Raw genomic sequence first — 27,587 nt, forward strand, 5'->3', positions numbered from 1 at the left:
TTTCATTGCAATATTTTTATCATTGCAGTATTTTCAATCATTCAGTAGTTTTTATCATTGCAGCGTTTCCCCCTCTGTATAATGGACAGGCATTAGGAGTGTTTCCTTACACTAGATACGTTTATACTGTGTATATTTGCATGCTTTTTATGAATGTCTGCATAGCATGCATAACATTAGTTATACATTAACGGCTACATTACGCCGCCGACTCTTGTGTGATCTATATCTTTGCTGCTGTAACACCTCAAATTTCCCCATTGAGGGACTAATAAAGGACATCTTTATCTTCATCTTTATCTTTATCTTTGCCCGAGGGATTGATTAGTCACTTTTTCATTTTCTTTATATTTTTGTTTGCAAAATGATACAAAAATTCCTTGTGTGGCGTCAGATGAGGTCTTGAGGATCTTACCGGGACGAGAGGGGTCCGAAGGGGGTCCGGAAGCAGGCCACGCCCCTTTGCCTGCGCTTGCGGAAGGCCTGCTCCACCAGCTTGCCCTCCGAGGCAGAGTCTACGCGCCAGAAGCTGCCCTTGCCCGGCTCGTCCTGCGAGCGCGCCACTTTCAGGAAGTAGCGGTTGAGCGACAGATTGTGGCGGATGGAGTTCTGAGGACGACAAATGCCGCACATTTACTTGCTAAAGTCACGGCTCAAATTCAAAGGCAGGATCTTCTGAGGAATGAAGTCGGATTTTTGAGGAGATAAAATGTCAAAATGATATAAGAAAAAAATAATAATTTTATGATCATGAACTCAGACTAAGCAACATAAACTTGTATTAAGTACTAATACAAAATTAAAGATATATTTTTAGGATAAAGTTGTAATTTTTGGAGGGAAAAAAGTATCATAGAACTTAAATCAGATATTTTTCGGCCCCAAAAAAAAAAAACGGCTTATTTTTTGCCATATTTGGACATACGTCGGATTTGACAGAAATGACCTGCATCAGAAAAAACCTTTGATAAAAACAGATGAGGGTGAGACAACAACTAGCGGCCATTCACGTGCAAAGCAAACATCACTAACAGCAGCATTCGAGTTTGTCACGCCTTATGAAAAACATTTGCATCGTAAAACTTGTATTTGTGTGTTCCAGCTGAAGCTCCATTTCAGAGCGTCTTTTCAGCACCAAAGACAACATTGTAACTCGTGACTGTCCATGTCTGAAACCAGCAATGGTGGGTATGCTGCTTTTTCTAGGTAAAAAAAAACTAATCAGAGTTTTGCACTATTACATATTGCGCTACTTTTTACACATTTTATTCTGATTTCTCTAATCTTGCAGAAGAATTTTTTTCTTCTTGTACCTGAAATTTTTGCAATACAGGATAGAGTTTAAGTAACGATTTTTAAAAAGCGTTAAAAAGCGAAGAATTATTATCAAATTAGTACTTGAACCAGTTTATCTATGGTGTTAAGGCAGCTTTTTTTTTTTTAAAAAGAAATTGCAATATTTAGACAAAGTTTTGTCCTGTTTATATGAGAGACAAGAGTGTTTTGTCATGAGTATTTTTATTCATTAGTTTTAAAGGTACTTAGAATCAGCGCATAACAGCGTGCAATGCTGACCTGTTTAAACATTTACACTTGAAGACTGTTTACATTTTGTTATTTATGGTTTACATTGTCTTGTTTGATATTAATGATGCTGCCAAAAATAAATAAATGACTAACTACAGTGTATTATCATCTCAACATACACTGAACCCCAATCTATTGTTTTTATTGGCAAGTTATTTGCAAAATGTAGGTCAAAGCTCACTTCTTCGCACATTCACCACAGGAGAGCGAGCACCTTGTACTTTTATTCAAATAGTGACATTAATTAGTGTATTGCATTGTTATAATATTGACAAATTACTTGGTTGAAATTAATTAAAGTGACTCACAATTGTAGCGCTTTCATGCATTTTCATGTGTAAAATATAAAGATTGCAAATTGAATCGCAGTCGCAGTATTGGTCTGTAAAATAGCAATTTGTATTTGTTTTGTTTTTTTTTCCAAAATCGTGCAGCCATATTTCCAACCCCATTATTTTAGTTTTGCTTTTTCTTGAATTAACTTTCATAACTGTTGCCTTTGTTTTCATTGTTTTGATGTTGCACAACCAGATTTGTAAATAAAACTGGAAAGAAAATTGGGGGGGTTTGGATTTCAGGTTGGATGACAAATAAAGCAACTATTGCAAAGCGGTATGATGATTTTCTGTAGGCACACTAAGTCTATAAGTCATGTTGGGGGGAAGGAAAGGGAAATTGCATATTTTGGGTATTGAATAAGAATCAAGTCATACAGCATGACTATTCCAGCAGTTGTATTTGTTGGACAAAAGGAATATTACATCCCACACTGGACTTAAGTTGAAGTCCATGTCCGCTTTAACAGGCAGTGATGATGACATGTGATGGCAACACACCTGCCAGCCCTTGTCGGCGGTGCGGTAGTAAGGGTAGTGTTTGGTGATGTGAGCGTAGATGCCGCTGAGCGTCAGCTGCTTGTCAGGCGCTGAGGAGATGGCCTGCACGATCAGCTGAGCGTACGAATATGGCGGTTTGGACTCATCCTGAAATACAAGACGCACAAACGTTGCAGTCCGTGATTTAGGAAGGTCCAATTCATTTTCTCACTACACTTTTGGCAAAATAAGGCCTGGGACACACGTGAGGATTTTTCACATCTTAAAAGATTTGTTACAGACCCCAGCAAATAAACATTAAAAAAATTATTTTCGCAAGATACAATTAACATTTGAAAGTGCATCATTAAGGGTGGCTCTTCTTGTTATCCGATGAGGACATTAGCGTCCCTTAATTGCGCCATGTTCTTCCACATCACTTGAATAGCAGCGTATGGCTCATAACAAAAAAAACCAAAACAATAAAACTCCTAAGTCAAGGTCGTGTCACGTAAAAGGGCGTCCATCACCTTGGGGCTGTCGTCTCCGCCAGCGCTGGCCGACTCCCCTCGGGGATCTCCGGCTGTGCCGCGCTGCTCACCCACGTTGCGCCTCTGCTCCGACACGGCTTTGGCAGCGTACTCGGCCACCAGTTGCAGGTCGCTGGTCACGTTGCGGCCATAGCGGTAGCCCGACGACCCGGCGCCACGAGGGCTCGCCGGGCACGAGTTGGGAACGCTGAGGCAAAAAGGAATAGGAGGAAAATGCACTCAGATTTGGGGGGGAATGGGAAAATATTTTAATATTAGAAGAATAAATTCATGCATTTGAAGAAAAAAAGTGGTCATTTTACAATATTTTAACTGAAGTAGTCACAATATCTCCAGAATAAATTTCTTGTGATAATAAATATATCTTGTGTGATAACGTCAAGAGTTTTTTCCTGGAGTTGACGGAGTGACCTGGTGAGAATCAAGTTTTATAACAAAAACATTAGAATGTTATAAGAAGAAATTTTTTTTCAATGGAAAACATCAGACCAATTTGACAATAATGTAGGGATGTAGCAATTCACTCAAACCCCAATTCGATTCGATTTTCAGTTCCCGATTTAGATTCGATTTGATGTTTTATTTATTTATTTTTTTAAATTGCTACCACGCTCATCTCATTATGTCGTGAGATGCTGCAGCAATCCACAAACGAAATACGTAGAGATGTTTAGCGCAAGCAAGGAAATGTTTAGTGCATTTTGAATAGAACCAAAAATGATACACTATGCCGAGTTGCGCTATTATTATGGAACTACGCATAAATACTAAAAGAAATACTTGTGAACATATTTCATGTTTCTTGAGCACATTTTCTCAATTTTATTCATATGATGCAAATCATATGAATAAAATTGAGGCAATGCATTGTGCTAAAGAAAACTAAAATCATCACGTAAATTGATTTTTCATTTTGTTTTTATTTAACCTGAATACAAAACGTTTTGTTTTGCTTATCTCGTATGCATAATATCATCTGCACATTCAAAATGTGGTATGTGCCTAAAAAAAATATGAGAGAGAGAGAGAGAGGGAGAGTGAGAGAGAAATCTCAACCGTGATACATATAAAAAAAAAAACTCGGCAAAACACAATTGTAAACCCATTTTTTCCATTTATTTTTAGCACTGTAAATAGTATATACTAAGGACCTAGGTATGTTATGTTTTATTGTCGGGTGTTGCCATCAATGGCTCGTGGCAAATGCGTCATGTGGTACTTTGGGTCAAGAAATTTCCAACTCTATAAACGTAACACGCGGTGCGTGTTCGCAAGTGAGCACTTGTGCTCTTGCTGTTTCGGTGTCAATCATGCGTAAATAAAAAGTATGTTTAGGTTTTTAATACACGTGAGTTTGCTGACTACCGCCGCCACAATCCACAGTCGACGCTACATTATGTTAGCGTACCACAACAGGACATTGCGTGCGGCGTTCCATCACACATACACGGTAGCTTGTGCGTGCTAACTACAGCTCGCTATGTCAGAAATTATGTTATTGTAAATTAATTCAGCCGCAACGTTTTTCCTTTAGAAGTTCTCGTTTATCACTGCTGTGTTGCTATGAAAGGGAATGAAGTTTACATTGTATTAAGTAGCATGCAGTTTGTATACAAAACAAAAACGAGACAACGGCGTTGCGAATTGATTCTTTTATTTTTTTATATCGATGCATATTTTGAGCAGATTATATCGATATTAAAGCGATTTTCGATTAATCTTTATATCCCTACAATAAAGTCATATTTCTCCAAGAAAAAAAAGGCTTAACAAAATATTGCATATTTTCGTGAAAAAAAAAACTATTAAGTCTAAAAAGTCATTATTGGAGAGTAAAATGTAATATTTGTTTAATAAAAAGTCACAAACTCCACCAAAGTTAGTTATTTTCTAGCGAAAAAAGTTGGAAACTTTATGGGGATAAAAATGCATTGCTTTTAAAATTTTAGAATACAAAGACAGAATCTTTGAAGAAGGAAGTGATCAAAGTCATAACATGATGACTACACAACATTTATATTTTTCCAAAAATACAATTACAATATTATAAGACTATTTTTTTCCCCAAACTTAGGTCCAAATATCACACAAATATGTTTTTACCTAAATAAAAATGTATAATATTATGAGATGCGCTATTTATTGTTGTTATTTGGAGAAAGAAAGGGTCACAAAGACTTGCTTTATGAATACAAAAAAGTCATAAATGTAGAAGAGAAAAAAATAACCGAATGAAAATAACTTAAATTAAGTTCAACTCCCATTTAAAATGATCAAGACAAAAAGCCGTGAAATTTAGGACACTAGTTTATTATATATATATATATATATATATATATAAATATATATATACATATACATATATATATATATATATATATATAAATATATATATACATATACATATATATATATATATATATAAATATATATATACATATATACATATATATATACATACATACATACATACACACATATATATATATATATATATATATATATATATATATATATACACATATATATATAATTCTTTTTTTTTTTTTACTTTACCAGAATGGACACATTATATGGAGAACATTACCATCGTGTGGCAATAACGTTTGATTTTCAAGATCAAAAGTCATAACAAGAAACAATTCAATCTAATGAGTGGAGAGGCTGTGCTGATAAGTCAACATCACAAAACTTGACATAAAGCAAGTGCGCATACAAACGCATAAAGACACACGCTTGCACACCCCCCCCCCACACACACACACGCACGCACACACCCCAACGCACCCCCAAGCGTGCATGCCTGCCCGACGAATACCCCCCTCACGCACACACACACACACACGCACGCACACACTTTTTCCTACAACGATAATCAGCAACGTTTGTTAATTATTGGCCAGCGTCCACGCCAAACAAGCAACAACAGCTGCTGCTGTTTGCAAAGTCAACAAGGCGGCTCTGATTTGGCACACTCAACACTTTTCTCTAAACAAGCTAATAAGCTGAAGGCTGATGTGATCTTTAGTAGCTTGACTCCGCTTAGCTTGTTGCTTGCTTGTGAAAAATTCAACTTTTGGGTTTCACAGGCTTGAAAATAGAAGTTGTACTGCAAAAGAGTTCTATTTATGCAACAAAATACTCAAACATTATGAGAGAACAGCCTTTATTATTTTTCCCGTTGATTCAACGCAAAAAGAGAACCAGTCAGCTTTCGTGAGAAGCTGAAATTGCGAGAATTTGACTTCAACAAGGTCTCAAAATGATGAACTGATTATGAAAATATTTTTTCTCCAAGACAAAAAAGTCGTAATCTAACGGAAATAATTTCACTTCTTTGTGCTAGTAGTAGCTATCTTGTGAAAATACTCGTAATTTTCCAGATGAAAAGTTCATACATAAAAGAAAAGTCCTCGAGACAATTAAACTTAACTCATTTACTCCCTTGGACGTATAAATACGTCTTTTAAAGCAATGGCGCCCTCTACCAAAGACGTATAAATACGTTTTTTGTTTTTTTTGCGTCATAGTGTACATAAGGGTCTGATGCAACCTCTGACTGAGAATCAGCCTTGTCCGCATTGTGAATCATGTAAAAATCACCCAGCAGGGGGCAGAGGTGCAGAAAATTCGCCTTGAATCTGCGCCAGAGGTACAAATGGGGGGGCGGGATCCTGGGGTAGACTTATAAGCGTGGAGAGCAGCGTGGGTAGCAGCAGCACTAGCAGCAGTCGCATTAGTAGCGTTTCCGAGAGCCATCTCCATACTGAACTCTCACACACACACACGAGACCACCCTAACCTTGCAAAACAGCATTGTGATGTGTTTCTATATGCCCTATTCAGTACTGAATTCCATTGCACTGTCTTCTTTATTTATCTAATTTATATATTTGTCTGTATTATTGTTGTATTGCACTGGAGAGGGGAGCCCTCTAATCTCGTTGCACACTTGAGTACAATGACAATAAAGGGATTTCTATTCTATTCTATTCTATTTTTTTCAGGAATAAATATTTTTTACATTATGAGAATAAATAATTTTGTCATTTAAAATTTGTTTTGAGATAGAAACACATTATTAATTGATCGTACGGATCAATTCTCCACTTACGCAGGCTGAAGCGGGAGTAGGAATATGCACACGAACCCCGACTGGTTATATTTCAGACATTTAGCTATGCTAAAGTTTTGTTAAGACTCTGGAGGCAGCCAGCAGGCAGCAGGCCAGCATGGATGTTTCCCCTCACACAACTAAACAGTGGCCACTGCAGCGGTTAAAAGTAACTGCACTGCCAAATGCAGCAATTAGATTTGGGGTCAGTAAACAGAACAAGGTTAGCAGAACAGCTTCTTACCATCCAGACATGCAGCTCTGCGTCCGCCACCGCTTGCAGCCGTCTGTGTCGTGGAGCAAGGGGGCGTCATTTTCGGATAAACACCTCATCGACAAACCTTCGGGGTGGTTTTAACATTCCCCGTCATGTGCTTTTAGCCAACGCCACTTCAGCAACATCAATGTCGGACAGTGAGCATCTCGACCACACCGGCTGTCGTGCCTTGGTGAATAGTTGGACTTTGAAAACATCCAGCACGTCCGCGCACGACCATAGTGAGGATATACAGTGTAGAAAATGGATAGTTGGATGGGCAGACTGAAAAATTCAGAGCACCAAAGTTCCAGTGAGGAGGCAGACTCCACAGCTGAGTGTGGCCGCACTGGACGCGTCATTTTCGGAGGGGCCTTGGTGAAAAAAAACTAAGTCAAGCTTACACTTGTGGCTGAAATTCTAATATAAAATGGCCTACAAAAAAATAACCTTACTCAAAACCTCTCTGAAAGCATTGTCTTTACGTATCTTGGTGACTCATTAAAGAAAATAGACAAGACGCGTCCGAAATTGCACGCAAGATGCTCATTCACTCATTCTCTTTTAAGTAAGCCATGGAAAGGCTAATCGTATTGTGACGTTTTCAGAGGTTGAAGTGGGCCCAAGTAGCGACGTCCACATACATTTTGGGGCCGGTTGGTTCCCTTATTTTGACGTTATTAGCGACGGATTTACAATGACTTTGAAAGGACGAATTGTGATCAGTCCCAGTCGTGACTACCACAAAGACATGGAGGGAGGAGAGGAGGCCCGTGGCCATAATGCTCTACACCAGGAGATGATTTTTGAACTACTTGTTTTTTTATTGATATCTCCAAAACAAATTGATAGACTAAAAAATAGAAGCTCATATAATTTTCCAGATAAAGGCATACATGAACTGAGCTTGTTGTTGAAAATTTAACCAAGCTAGTGAAGGATTCTATTACGATTACTGGCATTATTTTAAACACATACGGGACAGAATGTCGATAATTAAAGTTAGCAGGTTCATATTTACTAAATATTTTAAACATTGATGAAACAAGAAGCATTCATCAAATGAAACTAGAAGCACGGGTCACAAGAATGACTGGGATTGTAGGCCTGATGTTTGCTGATTTATTATATTATTCTCATATGCTAAATTTATAGTACTTAGTTTAAATGTGTGAACTTCATTGAAAATTCTCAGTAGTGAGAATAGATTTGCGCACAAAGCATTTCCATGAGCTGCCCTCACATTCACAGCACTTCATGGACAAAGACGACAAAGCACATTCTCCACATTGGCTGTAGAGATGCAAACATACCAAACTGGGCACTGGAGGACTCACACAGACGCTATCAAAAGAAAAACACATTCCGAAAGACATAACAATTGGAGATCGGAGCACACGCACATATACGCTTGCACATACACAGACACATATATACACCTGCACATACACGCACAGATACTAGGGCTGGGCGATATGACCTAAAATCAATATCGCGATAAATTAAGCAATTTTACCTCGATAACAATAAATGCACGATAAATTTCCGCCCGTGGACCAAAATCAAAATAAATGCAGGAAATGCATATAAACTGTTTTTAATGACCAACTGGTACACATTACTTTGAATGAAAAATAAAATTACAAAAATCATTTAAATAAACATTCCAAATAGCTTGCTTTAAATGACTTGAACAATGTCACAAAGAACAGGAGTACCTCTCGCAAAATCTTTTCTGCAAATAGATTGCGCCAAGGTGCTGTAATGCCATGTGCAAAGGCCTAGATTTGTGTGAAGGTCTCTTGTAAACAATATAAATAATGCCATGTGCAAAGGAGCTAGTGTGGTCGGCAAATAAAATGCTAAATAAAATGGGAAAAAAAGTCCATGTGAATAAACAAGTGTGCATCATCGGGAAAATGTGCCGTCTCGAGTACTCTGGTGCGCAGTCGCCACTTATCGTCTATGTAATGCACATTCAGGCTCAATCAGGGATCCATGTTGCGACTCGACCACAAGTCGGATGTGGATGCAAAATGCTTGACATGTCTCCGCTCCCATCCCAATGTTGTCCATATTGGGAAGTACGGTTTGCGACAGATAAATGCGTACCTCTTGTCGGCTACTTTCATGAGGCGTTTAAATCCTGTCCGCTCCACTGTAACTAGAGGAGCTAAATCTTTAGCTATGTGCTAGGCTATCGCGTCCACCTCTGAGACGTTCTCTCGTATGGTGTCGCCTCCGTTATGGGCTGTTGTCACTGGTCGAACCTTGCTTCTCACTTTGAACTTTCAGCACAGCATGGTTATCTTGTGGGAGGTGAAAAAGAAAAGGTTGGACCCGCTATTTTGGGTGCTTACGGCGCACTGTGTAGTTCATGTTCTTTTGCTCAAACATCGGTTTATGGAACCCAAAACATTTCCAAACGACAGATGTCGAATTTCTTTTCGGGACAAGCGCGACAGGAACAATTTCAACTAACGTTACTTCGTCTTCAGCCGTGTCAGCCGCTTCTTGATTTGAATCGCCAGTTACGACCGCGTCTGTTTTCCTTTTTTTTTTTTTTTGGTTCAGCTGGGTGGAGTCACGTGACTACAGCCGCTGTAGCCGTCTTAAAGGGGCATCAACATAGCCGCAGACAGACAACACTTCTTTTTTTTTTTTAAACACCGAATTTACCGACATGTGCAAAATGATGTCGGTCAGTGTATTAAATTTCGGTAACGGTAAATTTTCGGTTTATCGCCCAGCCCTAACACATACACAGGCACATATAAATACACCTGCACATACACGTGCACATACTCACACACATTCACATGCACACACACATACACACGCACCTGCATATACACATGCACATACACACACACACATGCACACCGACCAGATTACAGAGGAATGCCAGCGGGTAGAGAGATGGAGAGACTGCCCGCCGGAGAAGGCCAGCCTTGGCGTCCCAGTCTTGGGGACCAGACGGGAATCAACTATCGAGACGATGACTAACCTGGGGAGGACCTTCCCTTGGACGTGGACCCGTGCCGTGGGAGGGAGCGAGGACGACCGATTCAACCTACATTACCCTTGACATAAAAAAACTCCTATAAAAACTGAAGCTGGGCTGAAAGATGGCGCGCATTTTTCGACCGTGCTCGCCCGAGTGCAGTTTCTCGTAAGATTAAGAAAAAGCCGCCCAGATATCTGTCTTTGTACTATTTCCTGAACTGCAGAAATTGAAGAAACTAAATATCGGAACTCTAATCAGTTGTTGAGTCTTTATTTGACCCTTTTTATCTTGAGTACAAAAAAACGAACACGCATTGGAGTAAGTTTGGCTTTTAAAGGTTGCTTTACTAACTACTTCTCATTTCCACGGTGACTCAACTCCAACACTAGCTGGATGATAAAGATAAAGATAAAGATAAAGATGTCCTTTATTAGTCCCACAATGGGGAAATTTGAGATCTATGAGAATAAAGTTTTATTTTTGGAGACAAAACATGTTCATTGAAAAATACTGTGCAGTATCCTTGACATTAAGTTGGGGGGCTGGGCACCCCTGAAAAGTCTAATCCTCTGATTATACACACACACACACACACACGCACACACCCCCGCACGCACACGCACCCACACGTGCACCCACACGCGCGCGCACACACTCGTGCGTGTCCGTGTGTGTGTCCGCGTGCGTGTGGGTGCGTGGGGGTGTGTGTGCGCGCGTTGGTAAAGGGCAAGTAGAGGAAACCACAAGTGGATGTCTTATAAAAAAAACGGTCTTCAAAGCAAAACAATCTTCTCCTCTACCAATCAGGCGGCGTGTAGCTGCAGCCCTGCCATATAAGGCATGCACAAGCAGACGAAGCGCTGCAGTGACACGACAGCACCACAAGTAGGTGCTCTTGCCAACACCCGCAGTTAATGTGCAACCGAGAGGGGGAAAGCTATGTGTGAGACTTGAATGAGCACATGTCAACATTACTCACACACACACACACGTATAGATATAAATACGCACACGCACACACACACTCGTACACACGCGTGACTGCAAAGTCCTGTGAGCGCTCACATGTCAGGCTGCACTTTGAATAGGCTGCATGTCCACAAATTGCACGAATGTACGCGTTCATCTATGGATGGACACGCAACTCAAGAAACCACCAAGAGTATAGTCCCAACAATTCATACGTCCACACTTTTTCCATTTTTTTACACTTTATTAATTGAAACAACTTTTTGCTGTGTCAATATGGATTATGATGGAAATGATTGTTATTTCAATCATGTTAGAATCAAACTTTAATTTTTTTCTTGAAGTTATTTTGTCATATTTTAATTTTGGGAGCCACAATTGTGGTTTTATTATGATGTTTCTATTGTTACACAAAAGAAAACTATCAGCCAGGTCAAGACTGTATTTACTATATACTGTAAATAATTTGGGCGGCACGGCGGTCAACTGCTCAGCACGATGGCCTCACATCTCAGAGTTGTAGGGTTCGGTTCTGCCTCCGGCCTTCCTGAGTGGAGTTTTCATGTTCTCCCCGTGCCTGTGTGGGTTTTCTCCAGGTACTCCGCTTTTCTCCCACATTCCAAAAACATGCATGATAGGTTGATTGGACACCCTGAATTGACCCTCGGTGTGTTTGGAAGCGTGGATGATTGTTTGTCTAGGTGTGCCCTGCAACCAGTCCAGGGTGTGCCCCGTCTCCTACCCGAAGACAGCTGGCATAGGTCCAAAGCGCCCGCGACTCTTGTGAGGAGAACCGGAACAGATAATGGATGGATGGAAATATTTTTTTTGTTATTATGTTTTATCAATTTTACTCATAGCATTTATTTTAATTGAGGCGTTTATGGTTAAATTGTTACATTTGTACTTTTAAAAATTCATTATTTTTTTTAACTTAAATAATATTTAAGCTAGGATTCATCAAGTCATCGAAAATCTAATAAATATCAACATGAACTGCTTAAAATATGCATCGATATAAAAAAATAAAAGAATCAATTCCCACGCCATGTTAAGCAGGGCCGCTCGCTTATTGCTCTGCTGTATACAAACTGCATAGTTGCACGCAATTGCTTAATAGGATGGAAACCTCCCTTTAATAGCAGCACAGCTGTGATAAACGAGCACTTAAAAAGGAAGCGCGCTGAGGGTGATGCCCGATTTAATTTATGACAAGGACTGTCATGTCTGGAAGCTAGCTGTAGTTAGCACGCACATGCTACTGTGTGTGTCTGATAGATCGCCACCTCGATGTCCTAGATCGCCACCTCGATGTCCATTTGTGGTATGCAAACATATTGTAGTGTCTACTGTGCTTTAGTCAGCGAACTCACATTTTTTAAAAACCAAAACAGAATTTTTGTATACCTGTGAATTTACATCGAAACAGAGAGAGCACAAGTGCTAACTCGCAACCACGCAACGAGTGTTGGGTTTATGAAGTCAGAAATCTCACCACTCAAACTAACACAACACTATTTGCCAGAACCCATTAACAGCATCACCCAACAATAAAACCTAATCTACTTAGGTCGTTAGAATATACTAATTTACAGTGCTAAAAAATATATTGGAACATACTGGGATATGTATGATGTTGTGGTAACGATTGTGTTTTGCTGAGCTGTGTTATTTCCAAGTTTTATGAATGCATCACGCGACGAGCAGACGGGCGGGTGTGAGAAGGGTGCAGAAAGAGACGGAGAAAAACTGTTCCTGTCTTGCCCCATGTATTTTTTATTTTGGTAATATCTTTACAATCTAATATGAAGCTTTTTTTGTACTTTTTTTACTACTCTTTTTGTACATTTTTAATACATTTTGTATTTTAACTTTAATTTTTTTTTAATTTTTCATTTATTTCTTTTGACTTTTTCTATCAGAAAAGTTTTTTTAAAGTAACAATTGCAACATGAAACATTGATTTAGTTATCTTTAAATCCGAGAATTTCTTTTTCCCAAAAAGTGCATCTTTTTTCTTACTTTGGTACCTTTAATTAATTTTTACAAGACTTACTTCATTTATTTCCATATATGACAAGCTTTTTTTGTTTGTTTGTTTTTGTTTTTTTTCAATCCATACATGCAATCACCTTTTTAATGACATGCGTTTTTAACAGGAAACAATGGTTTGACCAGGATTCCGAGCATATGTGTTAGTGCTCCAACACACCGTGGTGTTTATTTTTACGCAAGTTTGCGTGTGTGCACGTGCGTGTACCTGAGTGTGCCCGTGGGCGACGGCAGTGGCGAGCCGAAGGCCCTGATGTGCTCTTCGTGCTGCTGTGCGGTGGGAATGCTGATCTTGAGCGGGGAGATGTGAGGCAAAAGCGGGCGCATTGGAGGTGAGGGTGCCTCCTTTTCCCGCTGCCCATCAGGGACGACGAGTGACGCAAACTGGATCTTGATGACCGTGCTGGGAAAGCGGAACACGCACCTGTGGGAGGTAAAGATAAGGGCGGTTGTTAGTTATCATTTCACAACATGATTAATTTAAGAAAAAAAAAAACAACTTTAGAGTTGTACAGTGGGATATTGTGGTTTTGTGAGTAGAAATTGTGTATATATTATTATCTAATTATGAAAGAGATGGATGGATGGATGGATGGATGGATGGTAGAGTTAACACATATTTCATATCTCTATGATGCACAAGTTTCATATTTTTTTAGTACTTGAGTGTTATTTTATAAGACTAAAGTAATTTCTGATGTTTTTATTTTTTGAGTGGGGTTTTTTTTCTTCTTTTGTGGGGGAGTCAGCGACTGAATAAATCACATACGCGGCCCTCTCCCGAAACCAATCTCCATTACACTGAGAATTAAAGGTGAAATTTGTCCTAAAACTCATTTGTTTCTCTCAGTCCTGCAAACTCAAGAAACAAAGCAGGCACAAAACCCCAATCTCTCAGTTCTTTTCACAACAAATAAGAAAAGCGTGCACACCACGGCTTGTCCAAACACTGAGAAGAACGGAGTTACACACTGAACCCTACTGTTAAGAGCTGCACAACTCATGACATCTCAGCTGATGCAATAAACAAAAGACTGTTCCATAAGGCCATAATGAGCCAAAAGCTTTATTTCTAATGTCATGTTATTCCAAATTGTGGCTATTAGGAGTCCTTTTCACTAGTAGTGCCTCGTGCTTCAACCAGAGCAGTAGGATTAAAACTTAATAATAATGCATATCATCATAGCATTATTATTGCTATTATATTATTTGTTGCATTAATTTAGCCATTCTTTCCATATAATTTGAATGTGTTTAATCACTTCTCATTGAAGTATTTAATATTTCATTTATTTAATGAAATAAATAAACACAAAATGATTAATTAAATGCTCAAAGTTGCCCGACAGCATGGACGTGTTGGTCTGGTGGTTTCTTGTCATTCCACATTCGACTTCCAGGACCAGCCGCCCAAAGTCTTGCAAACGGCCAATCAGAGACGAGCAACGCCCGCCCCACCCACTTCGATTCCCGCCCCACCGCGCTCCAGCAGGCTGATTGATAATCACAACACAGCGAACACTCTAAACGTGTTTGTGGTCGCTAAACAAAGTAACCACGAACCACCACCACTCTGGGTACAACCTCAAGCAAACGCGTATTCAACGGTGAGCAACAAAGTTTACACCGAACGAGCCTTTCAACTACAGAACAAACGCAACTCCCCGCTAGGGAGCCTCGTGTGGACTTCGCAGGGGTGCGTTTGTTTACATTGACAGTAACATGTCGGTTAAGTACCGAATAAAGCTCTTGACGCTATTAAGTTACACAGCAACAAATGCCCCACTTTGCACTTTAAATACTTCAATACGTAATCACAGGGTGGCTACGGAAGACACTAAAAATATTGTTACTTTCACTAAAACAACGCGGCTAAATTAAGACGGAGTCAGTAGTTTCCAAAGATAACTAGCTTAGCTTAAGTTCGTTCACTTGCTTAGAAAGAAGTGGGGGAAACAATTTGGAACTGTTCTAGAACTACTAATAACAAATAAATAACTCTGAAAAATAATATTAAGTAACATTTCAATCCTAACCAAAAAAAATAAATTAATTTAAGCCTAAAGTCTTAATTGTGTAAACTTTGTATCTGCGTTTGTTTTGAATTAGATAAACTGACAGGACGTAACTCCCGAGAAAAAAAAAAGAAAAATATTTAAAAAATTAACTAAAAATGTAAAGAGTACCCCTATTTTAATGTAGATATCAATGAAAATGTACGGAAATGTCATTTGAAAAAGACGATCACGTTTATCTGCCTCGGACGCTAAGCTAACAGGCTACAGGTGGAGCTCACTGTCGGGGTAGCGGCAACGGCGGCGCTCCTCTCCGCTGGAACACCCCGTCCACGAACACGCCGTTCTTGCCCAGGCACCGCAGCGAGAAGCCGCTCGCCTCGTCATAGCCGAGCTGCAGATGCCGCCGCGAGATAAAGCTCGAATGGCCCATGTTGATGTCCACAGAGCCGTGGGACGAGTTCCGGCCGATGGTGACCGTCCTTTGGCGCATGACAAATTCAAAGTCCCGGCCCTCGAGTCTGGCCAGGGCCTGGGGGAGAGGAGACGCCAGGCGAGTGGGGTGCATCCCGGCGGCGGCTTCTGTCAGCGGCGGACTGAGGAAGGCGAGCGACCGCTGGTGGTGGAAGGCGTGCGAGGTGACCGCCACTCGCACAGGGCTGCATGGCGCCGACTGCAAGGCGAGCAGTGCCCGTGCTCCGGTGTCGTCCCGGTAGTCTGCCATGTTGTTTTGTGGGGGGTCAAACACTTCCACAGGCACTTCGCACACAGAGTTGCAACGTGAGAGTTTAGGGCCGGGGCACTTGTTCGCTGGGGATGACGGAACAACATGGAGTCCGGGAAGCGGGAAAGAACCGGGATGGAGTCTCCTGAGGAAGCGGACTTGTGCTGCGTTCAGGTACTCCTCGTAAGCTACGTAAGTCCTTTTCTTCTTTTTATTCTTACCGGCAGTCTAGGCATACCAAGTGCACTGCCGCCCTCCACAGGTCAGATGACTTACAAGACCAACTCTAACTCGTGTTAAATTGTCGGACACACGCCAGTGTTTGTCAAAACCTGCAAAACCACCCTTCCCCTCTCTTCTAGTGAAGCACCAAGTCCCAACAACCTCTACAGAGGCGCAGCCATCACCTCCCTAACTGCTGCATACGATGGACATTGCAGCATCACATGCTCCACTTACTCTCTCAATCTGCGGCACTGAACTAGTTGCCAGCCAATTGCAGGGCACACAGACGAACAACCATTCACATTCACAATCCCTCATGGGCAAAATTTGGAGTGTTCAATTAACCTACCATGCATGTTGTTTGAATGTGGGAGGAAACCGGAGTACCCGGAGAAAACCCACGCAGGAGAACATGCAAACTCCACACAGCCCGGAGCCGGAATCGCACACTGTACCTCTGAAATTTGAGACCATCATGCTAAACAGTCATCCACTGTGCCGTAAATATATATTACGGCTGTCAAAATTAAAGCATTAAGGCAAGATTAATAAAAAATAATAATATAAAAAAATAACGCAATTAAATATTTTAACTGAGTTACCTCAGTTTTATTTACTTCAAAAATTAATATGCATATCTTGCAAAGCAAATTCAAATACTGTACCATATTGGGTTCTTTAACACATCATCTCAGAACAAAACATCCCTGCTTAAGTTGCCACTGGGCCTTGAAAACCAACACTGCTGGAGTGTGGTGCTTACAACTAAATGTACTGTTTAAGTTTCAAGAATTGTTTTTATGAAAGGTTCCTGAAAAGATTACTCCATTTAGATCATATCCAAGAATCAAAGAAAGCTATTAGAACATTCTTTGATTCAAAATACACTTCACATCTGGTTATTTTACATTTATTATAATATATTATTCAAGTAAATAACTGTTACAAGCATCAAAAAACAAATAGTAGTTGAAAAAAATGTGATTAATCGCAATTAATTACAGGGTTTGTTTGCGATGAATTAGTTAAAAAGCTTAACTAATCGATGGATGAATTTTGTCAAATAATTTTGTTTTGGTTTTCTTGTTTTTCTATATTTTCTCTCTATATTTTGGTTTAATGTTTGTATATTTTTCATGTAATGTTTTTGGGAAACATTTGTATTTGATATTTATTGTCTTTATTTTGGTCTAATGTTTGTGTATTATTCATCTGATCCTATAAATTTCATTTGATATTTGATTTTTCTCTATTTGGGGGTAATGCTTGTGTATTTTTCTTCTAGAATTTTGGAAAAATATTTTTGTAATTTTGATTCTACATTTGTGTGTCCCTAGTTATGTCTAATGTTTGTGTATTTTTCATTTAACATATTTTGGAATTTTCCTGAGATTTTTCTCCTACTATTTTAGTAATTTTCTTTGGAGATTTTGCTTTTCTCTCAACCTTTCTCATGCCTCAGGAGGACGCTGACTGGTGCTGCTTTTATGTACTCCTCGTAAACCAGCCAACTACGCAAACAACAGCTTTCTTCCAGAGGGAAATAAATTGTGAGACACAAATTCTACAGTGCCATCTGTAAAGCAGACAAGTGCGTTTTGGCAACAATGTTTGAAGATGCTCGGGTGAAAAATGGCAAAAGAAAACAAAAGGCCCGGACAAACAGCGTAAAACTTTAACTCGCTGACACCTCATGGCAAGAAGTGAGTGCTGTATAAAAGTAATAGAGTAAGTATGTCACCATGGTACTTAAGTCACGTCCATGTTTTCTCCAGTATAAGCTTGGAAGAAATGAAAGTGTTCGCCTGGCCGTCATCCAATCACAGGGCTCAGAACATATGGCGTGTGCAAAAGAAGCTGCCTGGCGCCGCCCCCATCTCGTTTACCCTCCTCTTTCTTTTTGTTATCACTAGTCTGTTTATAAACATGGAAAGAACAAGATGGCCACAAAACGCGGAGAAATGGATCACACTCAGGATCAGGAGCGAAACGTAGAACGGCCACGCGAGGATGCTGTTGGGACGGACCCTTCATTAGGTAGATCTACATTCTTTCCTATCGGCGCCCGTTTTTGTTTGTGTGTTTTTGCATTTGGACGGATATATGCTGTCTATAATTTGTGCATTGTCACCATGTTTTGTGATGTTAAAATATTCAAAGTCTCCAAATGGCGCGTTTGTAATCACGGGAAGTCTGCCACATTTGGTTTTAAAGCGGCCATTTTAGGCTGATTCAGGGCACTTTTCATTTAAAAGTCAGCCTCCAAAACTGGTCTTTATCCATGTATCTTATCCTGACCCAACATGAAATTTGATAGACAAGTCCTGTTATGTGAAGACCCACAAAAAAGTCCTAGGAAGTAATGATCCCCGACGCTATAAAAAAAAAAAAAATAAACAAAAAAGAAAAAACAAAACAGGAAATCTGCCATTGAGATTCAAAGCAGCCATTTTAGGGCCACTCTGGCCATTTCTTTTCATTTTTCTAAATGTATTTTTTACGATGATGCCTCACTATTAAACTAAAAACTCTGTTGCCATTTAATGTTTGCACAATTAGGATTTTCTACTGTATGTCACTGAGCATGTTCTTTATTTTGCAGCAATCATTTTCCGTTTGCTACTTCCTTGAGCCTCACGAGCGCGGCTCCAACTTCAGTTTGATGGGTCTCTTGGGCATCAGCAGGCCCTGCACATCCATCTCGATGGGCACCTGGTGATAAAATGTAAGGTATGACAAGGCGGCAACAAAGCGGGTGTGAGCGGATTTTGACAATTGAGATTTGAACAGGTAAAAAATAAAGCAAAAGATAAAGTCTCTGTGTGACTAAATTCGAATGGTAGAGAACATTTGCTGCAGATTGTTGTCTCAAAACCGATACCTGCTTTTTTTTTCATGAGGAGCAGTGGCCGACCTGAGACAACAGATGGCACTGTGGTTTAACTGTCAAATGTGTATTTTTTGTTTCTCTTTTGCAACGTTACAAGAACAAAGTTTGTGTAAGGTGCTGTCTGTTCATTGTCCAGGCATAGGTGACCCATCTAATGCATCCATAAAAAAAAAACAGATGAAGTCTCACATTCTCACCTCGGTTTCGTCGCACATGCAAAAACTGTAGCGCTGCAGGATCTCCACGATAGCCAGCTTCATGCTGACCATGGCAAAGCGCATCCCAATGCAGTTGCGAGGACCAGCGCCGAATGGCAAGTACGTGTACGGGTCAAGCAAGTCTTTGTTTTCCTTACTGAACCTGAAAAAAACAACACAACACACAAACTGAAAATAATTCTCATAATAAACATAATTCTTGTAATATTAGAATTTTATTCCTGTAATAGGACTTTTTGTGAAGAAGAAAGACTGTTCCACAATCACGTTATTTACTCCCAAATTATACCGTAAATAAAAAAAAAAATCCTGATTTATGTAAAGACTTTTTCTGTACAAAAACAACTTTTTTCAAAAGTCACAAAAGGCAACTTTATTCAAAAGTCATATTTAAATCATATCTCGCAATATTACGATTTGTTGGCGAAATACAACTATTCCGGAAGATAGAAATTTATTCTTGTAAGATTACGACTTTTTAATGAAATAATTCACTGACATTACCATTGTAGTTGTCCCAAATAACTTGATTTTTTTACCTCTCCGGTTTGAACTTTTCGGGTTGGGGCCAAAGGTCAGGGTCACGGTGCAGTGGCCAGGTCGGCACCATGACGGTTATGTCCTTGGGGATGACCACACCGTTGACCTCAATGCTGGCCTTGGCCACACGCTCCAAACGCTGGACGATGGGGTACAGGCGAAGCGACTCGTTGATCACCATGTCCAAGTAGTCCATCTCCATTAGCTCCTGGTACTGCACGGCAGCCTGCCAAAAAAATTCAAACTTTTGACACTCTTTCCCATACGATGTTAACTTTTTCTTCACAATAATTATGCTTGCAATATTACAATTTATTGTTAGAAAAAGTCTTTATTGTCATACGATTATGACTACATTTATTGTGTCGGTGACTTGAGGTCAGACAAGTGGTTCACAAATGAACACTTCGTAAAGAAGATGAGTGAAAACAAGTGCAGCATAAAATGCATTATTATTTCTCCTGCTGTTTTAATCACGATCATCCATCCATCCATTATCTGTACCGCTTCTCCTCATTAGGGTCGCGGGGGGTGCTGGAGCCTATCCCAGCTATCTTCGGGCAGTAGGCGGGGGACACCCTGAACTGGTTGCCAGCCATTCGCAGGGCACATGTTGACGAACAACCATCCACGCTCACACTCACACCTAGGGGCAATTTAGAGTATCCATGTATGTTTTTGGAATGTGGGAGGAAACCGGAGTACCCAGAGGAAACCCACACAGACACAGGGAGAATATGCAAACTCCACACAGGAAGGCCGTAGCCGGGATCGAACCCACAATCTCTACTGTGTGTCACTGTGGGGCCGTCGTACTATCCATTCGGGCCACCGTGCCGCCCCTCAATCACTATCATACCAGACATATTTAATTCTTTTTCAAGATATACTAACTTAAAGATTCTGACACAAACAAATTCACAAACTAGAAAAGTGTATATATATATATATATATATATATATATATATATATATATATATATATTAGGGCTGTCAAAATTAAAGCATTAACTCAGGTGATTGATCCCCAAAAAATTAACTCAGTTAAATATTTTAACTCAGTTAACTCAGTTTGGTTTACTTAAAAAATAATTTGCATATATATAAAACATTAATATTTTTAATGCAGCAATTTTTTGCTGGTGTTTCTCAAATACTGCTTTTTGTCTGGTGTTTAATTTAGATCGTGTCGAATAAGTGAATAAATAAATATAAATAAATAATCTGGAAAAAAATCTATAATTATTTTGTTTTAAGATTAAGAACAGGCTTTACTGGTCATGGAACGTGGTTGGCATTAATTCAGCAGGTCTTAGGTGAGGATGTCATGGGCTTGTTGTTCTACGAGCATGGTGTTGCAGGCTTAGCCTGGGACAGTAAGGTGGCGTGTGACGTGCGTTGGGGGCGGGAGGAAGGACCCGGAAGAAGGCGGTGTTTTTGTATAAAAAGAGAATGGTAGATAATAAAAAGCAAATTGACCGTCTTCTGTGTTGTAATATTCACCCCGCTGGTTCCTGTCAGTTTGCCCTCACCACGGTTAGCAGCTGAAAAGACTGACGCAAACCTGATCAAGGAAGGTAACAATGGGCATGTTCTTAACGTCTCCGCACCTGAAGTCCAAACGCTCCTTCATACCTTTGATCTGCTGCAAATCTCACACTGTAGGCTGCACCAAATTCATCTGCTCCTTCTATTCCACGTCATAAAGTAAAAATGCCCAGGAAAAAAAAAGTTTTAACTTGATTGTACATTGGTAAAACCAAGAGCCACACTGTGAATGAGCTTCACTGTAAATGTGACGCGAGGAGAAGTTTTAGGCTATGATCCAAGACAACGGCAGTCAAGCCCCACACGCGATGCTTCCCATTACAAAAAACCGGCACCGTGTAACCATGTATCCAATTGTCACGGTCCAAGATGCTAGCCTCGGATCCAATTATTTCTTGGGTGGAGTTGATGACAAAATGTTCAGGTTTTACTAGTTTTCAAAAGGTATACAAAATGAATGGGAAAAAGAATACAATACAATAGACTTCACCTGTTTTCAATAAATAAAGGGGATTAATTAAAATGTGTTTTTGGCAGCTATTTAAATAATCATTAATTGTAAATAAAATATATATTATTGTAAATAAATTTACTCCAAAATTATATTCATTGTTTTTGCTCATGTTAAATAAATGAAGAAAAATAATCAAACATTTAAAACAAATGCACGAATAAAATAATTATTTTTAAAAATCATTTTTACTTTTATTTGAGAAGTAGATTTTTTTTTAGCGAGTGTTAGATAATAGACAAAGACATGCATGCATTTTATTGTATGTCACCTTGTTGGGAAAGGTGGCGTCCACCTCATCCTGCAACTTTTTCATGACATGAGGGTTGGTGGCCAAGTTGTGCGCCAGGAAGCTGAGAGAGCTGCTGCTGGTCTCGTAGCCGGCAAATATGAAAATCATGGCTTGAGAGAGAATTTCGTGGTCGCTCAGACCTGCCAAAAAAGCGTCCAGAAATAATTCACACAAAATACAATTCCATCACTAAAAGTGTGCATGTGGACTGCAATGAACACGACAGTCTTCTCCTTTATTCTCACCCATTTTGTCTCTTTGTAGCCATCCACTTCTTTCAGAAAAATCCTGCCATATTTTTTAAATCTCTTTTTCAGCATTATTACTGCATTATTTTGTATCCCTTTCAGATTTTGCAACCAGCAGGAAGGATATCACTTGTGGTGTCCCGCAAGGGTCAATGCTTAGCTCACTGTTATTCACTCTTTACATGTATATACACATTATTGATCACAACTCTGCAGATAACCCTGATATTGATTTGAGTTATTTGTTTTCTGTCTGTCTTTGTTCCTCTCTTGTGATTTTCAAAACTCTGCTTTGTTATTTGAACATTTATTGCACCGTATTGCAACGTTTTTAACCACTGTAACGCACATTGTCTTGTGCATGACGTGCCCTTTATGAATAACAATGGATGGTCTATTTACTGCATATAAAAAGTTCCGTTGACATTTGTACTCATGAATGCGATTACTCGTTGCCACATAATTGTGACAATCACCCTCTTGCACAAGAGAAATCGACAGAAGCATAGAAATAAATAATCCACAGGCACCTTTTTTCTTGTCCTCTTTGGTTGAGTTGCCGTTCTTCTGTGAGTCAATCATTAGCTGCAGGAAATCCACTCGACTCTGAGGAAAAATCATCAGCAAGTCATTCGCTTGCAACAGTACCCCTTGCTCAACACCATACCCCCGTGTGCCGCCACATACCCCTCGCCCGCTGCTCTCACGGCTGGATTTGATCTTCTGCAAAGCAGTGAAGAAGAAGTCAAAGGCAGAGGTTGGGAAGAAGGAAAACTCCATCTTCTCAAAGAACGGACCCAGGAAGGGGAAAAAGGCTGTCAACGACCCCCCAACCCAAAAATAATTATAGCATTATATTTACAAATTTATTAAAAAATGAAGGAAAAAGAAGACAGACTAAATGTAGAAAAGTGAAAACCTGGGAACACCGAAGAATTCCCAGTCCTTCAGTTGTTCTCCATTTTGTTATGTGATTTATTCTCTCCATTTTGTTATGTGATTTATTCTAGTAATGTTTTTTGGGTCACCTATAATGAGAAAGAGCGGGTTGAAAAAGTCGAACTTGAGGACCCTCTTGATGTTGGTGACAAACGGGTCAGTGGGGTTGTGGATGGAGTCCAGGTCCACGCTGAAGGCCGTGCTGGTCACCACGTCCATGCTGTACGGACCGAAGAAGCTGGGGAGCGGAAGGCCATCGTGATTTGTTTTTCGAAAGACATTTGGTTATGACGCACACTCACTCCTTAAGGTCCAGAGCTTGACTGAGGTCCGCCTTCTTCTTCATGCTGCTCACCAGGTTGGCAGAGTGACGCTTCATGATGACAAACATCTGCACACGCACACGCACTGGTTAAATTAACAAAGCCCACACATACACAAGCAGACATAAGTATGAAGGACTTTGCCTCTTTGAGTCGTCCAGAGGTGAAGGAGGGCGACAGGATGCTTCGAATTCTCTTCCAGTTTTCATCCTCTGCAATGCTGACGGCATCGTACAGGGGGCCATTCAGACGGAAGTTCTACAAAACCAGACACACATTAGGTCGGCATATCAATCATGACTGATCCACAAAAAAGGGGCCGAAACCTTGACTCGAGCTTAGTTTGCATGAAACATTTATGCCTGTAAGTATTTTTGAATGTTTTGCTGTGTATTTTTGTCTGTGTTGTGGGGATGTGTGTGTTTGAAATTTCCTTCTTTTTCTGTAGCTGCGTGTGTAATTGAATGTGAGATTGTGTGTGTGTGTTAAAGTTCATATTTGATTTTTTTTTTTAATTCTTGGTATGTGTCAATTTGTTCACTTGTTTTGGCACGTGTGTGTGTGTGTGTGTGTGTGTGTAAAGGTACAATACTAATTTGAGTGTATGTGTTGAGGTACGGTTTATATGTGTGAATATTTGTTGTTTGTTTGGTTAACCAGGGCTTGTGTGTTTTTCTTTTTTGGTGCACATTTGTTTCTTTTGTTTGATCTGTGTGTCTGTGTGTGTGTCCACACTGGTGCATATTTGTGTGTTTTTTGAGTTTCTGTGTTTTGTGCGTAAGCATATGCTTGTGCATGTGTGGTGTTGTTTTTTTCCCCACATTTTAATGTGGTCGTGTGTATGCGTGTGCTTTTTGAGTTGTTATTTGTATTTTTGTCAGTTTTGTGTGGGTCTGTAAGTGTAAGTGTGTGTGCATGTGTGCTTGTGTTAGAGTGTGTGTGCATTTGTGCGCGCTTACTCTGCGGTTGGTGAAGTGTGAGTAGCACTCCTTGATGAGCACCGTCTTGATGATGGCAGGATCCATGACGCACAAGACAGGCTGACGGCCGTCGAAGATGCTGAACACGAACGAAAAAAAGGCGTACCTCTTGCACAATTTTGTTTTATTTTTTAATTCAGAATTCAAGCATTCAGATACGTATCGTGGCGCATCTATGTGACGTATCCACGCACCCCCATATTTTGCCATATTTCTTGTGGCAAGCCATGTCGAAGTGGATTATACCCTGGAAGCAGACACATGGAGATAATCTTCTTTAAAGGGGAACTCAAGGCAAACATTTTATTTTCAATAATATGCTGTATGTGCCCCACTAGCTAAACACGACATTTTGATTCATATTGCACCCATTGAAAAAGAATTCCGCTCAGGGGCACACATTTTGCCCTGTACTGCCGCCTGCTGTTGACTGAAAGGGACGTCAAAGTGCCCTTGGCCTCGCATTGCGGATATCATTGACTCACCTGCATTCTGGGTTTGGTCACATGTCAAAATGGAACTTGCATCGTAAACACGGCCTGGAGAGTGAGTCACTCCCTAACACATGTGGTCCTTTTGATTTCTTTTGGTTTTATTTACGTCCATGGTGGTTGAAGAAACATTGAGAGGCTTCCTACCTTCCAGTAGTTCAGCATGTTTCCAAAAAACAGCACCGGCCTGGGACCCGGGATGCCCAGTTTTTTGAAAGTGTTGTAGGGCCAGTAGCCATATCTGAAAGACAACAACAATGACAACAACAATGAAAACAAAAAACACTGGTGGCAAAAACGGCAACAATGACACCACCAAAGACGAAAACAACATTAACAATGAAGTTAACAACAGTTACAACAATGACAACACCAAATGGTAAATGACAAGGTTAACGACGACAACAAACAGCAAAAAAACCACCAAAAAAACAAACAACAACAAAAACAATGTAAACAACAACAGCAAAAAAACATAGATAAACATGTCACCAATAACGAAGATATAAAAACAACACAATAACCATGAATGACAAAGTAGAATGCAACTATTTTGCAATGTCTTTTTTAACCCAAAAGCATACATACAACATGCATAAACAACTTTAAAGAAGTTGATTAATCAATATTAAAATAATTCCAAATAATCAAAATAAACCTAAATTCTTTCATTATTAAAAAAAGAAAAGGTTTTGTTACACTGTTCGTTTTCAAATTCCAGAAATTGTTGATTAATTTCCTGAAAGTGAAATTAATATTGGAAAATCAGTCAAATTCCAATATTTTTTAATTCAATATTTGGACTAGAACGGCAAGATGGATGACTGGTTAGCACGTCTGCGTCACATTGCAGACGTAATGGGTTTGATCCTGCGTCCCAGCCTTCCTGTGGGGAGTTTGCATGGATGGTAGGCCGATTGAACATTGTAAGAACCAGTCACCATTGTACTACTTTGCTGATTGTCAGGTGACCATCTCAACCGCCATTGTTTTTGCATTTTTTGCCGAAATGCCTCGGCGCTGTGTTGCATTGCCTTTTTTGCATCCTGGGAAGCATTTTTCTGAGTGGCCAAAACAAAAAAATAGGGACCGTAAATGGACCAATTTTGTTCTGGCCAAAAGAGGGAATTTCAACCCGGTCTCGACGAGTGTTCTTTGCCACAAGCACTTCAAAGATCTGTCTTCTTAACCCTTTTGCTTAAAATAAAGATTGGCAAGAAGGTAGGTGGGATTTACAATCCATTTTGAAAAAAATGTTGCATGCATTATAACAGCTTGTGTGAGCCTGACGGCTGTGATGTGTGGAGTACAGTATATATATATATATACACCTTAAATACCTTACCAATGGCAATGTAGGAAGCCAAAGCACTATAACGTGTGGTATATATATATATATATATGTATATATATATATATATATATATATATATATATATATATATATAGTAGATGTAGTTTGTTGCATTAATTTAACAGTTTAGCTCTAACTGATTATCTCATTAAGTAAAACAAACAATCTTCGATACACATTAAAAACTGTGATGTTTCATAATTAAATTATGAACAATAAAGCATGAATTATTATGACAAATATATTATATAATTGAGCTGGTCCTTGAATACAACATTTTTGCCTGGAGAGACTGTGTGTGTGTGTGCGCGTGTAGGGGTGCGCGTGCGCGTGTGTTTGCATGCGTGTGTTTGTTTTTGTGTGTGTGTGTGTGGGGGGGGGTGCGTGTGCGCGTGCGCGCGTGTGCGTGTGTGTGTGTGTGTGTCATTCACATTACGAAGAGCGTGACGAGGAGCACCAGAAGAGTCCACGTTGTGGTTGAAAACAAGTCCATCTTGCTTGTTGTCCTCCAGCAGCGGCTGCCCAACTGCAGGAACCACCTTCACGAGGTGTTGGGCCCAACGATTTACAATTGACCCGAATTATCTCGTTGCTCAACAACAACAACAACAACAACAACCAGCAGCGGCTGTGCAGGAAGCACCCACATGAGTGACCTTTTATCTCAAGCCTGTGTTTATAGTGTGCTGCATGTGGGTGAGGGTGTGTCAAGTGTGTGAGAGTTGAACCAATCGAGTGGCACCTTGGTCAATGATTTTCACAGCCACAATGAGTGTCGCCTGAATTAGCTTTTTTGTGTGCGTGCGCACGCGCGTGTGGGCGCGGGGGGGGGTTCGCGTGTGTGTGCGTGTGCGTGTGGGGCGGGTGCGTGCGGGTGTGTGGGTGTGCCTGTGTGTGGGTGACAAGCATTTTACTTTTTCCACATCTTTTTATGTCAC

The 27,587-nt window shown here is 40.0% G+C and overlaps 2 protein-coding genes across 2 annotated transcripts in view; both read right to left on the minus strand.

Annotated features, from left to right (window-relative positions):
- foxk1 (forkhead box K1) overlaps nucleotides 1–16,274 on the minus strand; it is a 29,398-nt gene extending 13,124 nt beyond the window's left edge. Inside the window, exons 1-5 of the mRNA XM_088303430.1 lie at nucleotides 15,648–16,274; nucleotides 13,560–13,775; nucleotides 2,933–3,140; nucleotides 2,424–2,570; nucleotides 416–609 (exon numbers count right to left, since the gene is read on the minus strand). Of these exons, the coding sequence (XP_088159556.1) occupies nucleotides 416–609; nucleotides 2,424–2,570; nucleotides 2,933–3,140; nucleotides 13,560–13,775; nucleotides 15,648–16,090 (1,208 nt within the window). The 5' untranslated portion in view covers nucleotides 16,091–16,274. The remainder of the gene's footprint in view (nucleotides 1–415; nucleotides 610–2,423; nucleotides 2,571–2,932; nucleotides 3,141–13,559; nucleotides 13,776–15,647) is intronic.
- A 2,616-nt stretch (nucleotides 16,275–18,890) lies between these two features.
- LOC148331778 (cytochrome P450 3A40-like) lies at nucleotides 18,891–27,308 on the minus strand. Its single transcript, XM_088302465.1, has 13 exons — nucleotides 27,081–27,308; nucleotides 25,443–25,536; nucleotides 24,999–25,051; nucleotides 24,784–24,883; nucleotides 23,969–24,082; nucleotides 23,804–23,892; nucleotides 23,591–23,739; nucleotides 23,250–23,377; nucleotides 23,093–23,168; nucleotides 22,294–22,454; nucleotides 19,963–20,189; nucleotides 19,403–19,565; nucleotides 18,891–19,027 (listed from the first exon to the last, which is right to left on the minus strand). The coding sequence occupies exons 1-13, from the start codon at nucleotides 27,140–27,142 to the stop codon at nucleotides 18,950–18,952; spliced, it is 1,494 nt and encodes a 497-aa protein (XP_088158591.1). The 5' UTR covers nucleotides 27,143–27,308; the 3' UTR covers nucleotides 18,891–18,949.
- Nucleotides 27,309–27,587: the final 279 nt, after the last annotated feature.

This window comes from Idiotropiscis lumnitzeri, chromosome 8 (genome assembly GCF_059441095.1).
Source record: "Idiotropiscis lumnitzeri isolate Australia: NSW breed Sydney's pygmy pipehorse chromosome 8, RoL_Ilum_1.0, whole genome shotgun sequence".
Classification (NCBI taxonomy): domain Eukaryota; kingdom Metazoa; phylum Chordata; class Actinopteri; order Syngnathiformes; family Syngnathidae; genus Idiotropiscis; species Idiotropiscis lumnitzeri.

Bases quoted from the DNA above. Each gene is read 5' to 3' on its own strand.
- LOC148331778 (XM_088302465.1), bottom strand. From the start codon at position 27,142: ATGGACTTGTTTTCAACCACAACGTGGACTCTTCTGGTGCTCCTCGTC. The intron at 25,052-25,442 runs GTAGGAAGCCTC...GTCTGCTTCCAG, and splicing joins ACATGCTGAACTACTGGAAG to GGTATAATCCACTTCGACAT. The intron at 24,083-24,783 runs GTAAGCGCGCAC...CTGGTTTTGTAG, and splicing joins CACACTTCACCAACCGCAGA to AACTTCCGTCTGAATGGCCC.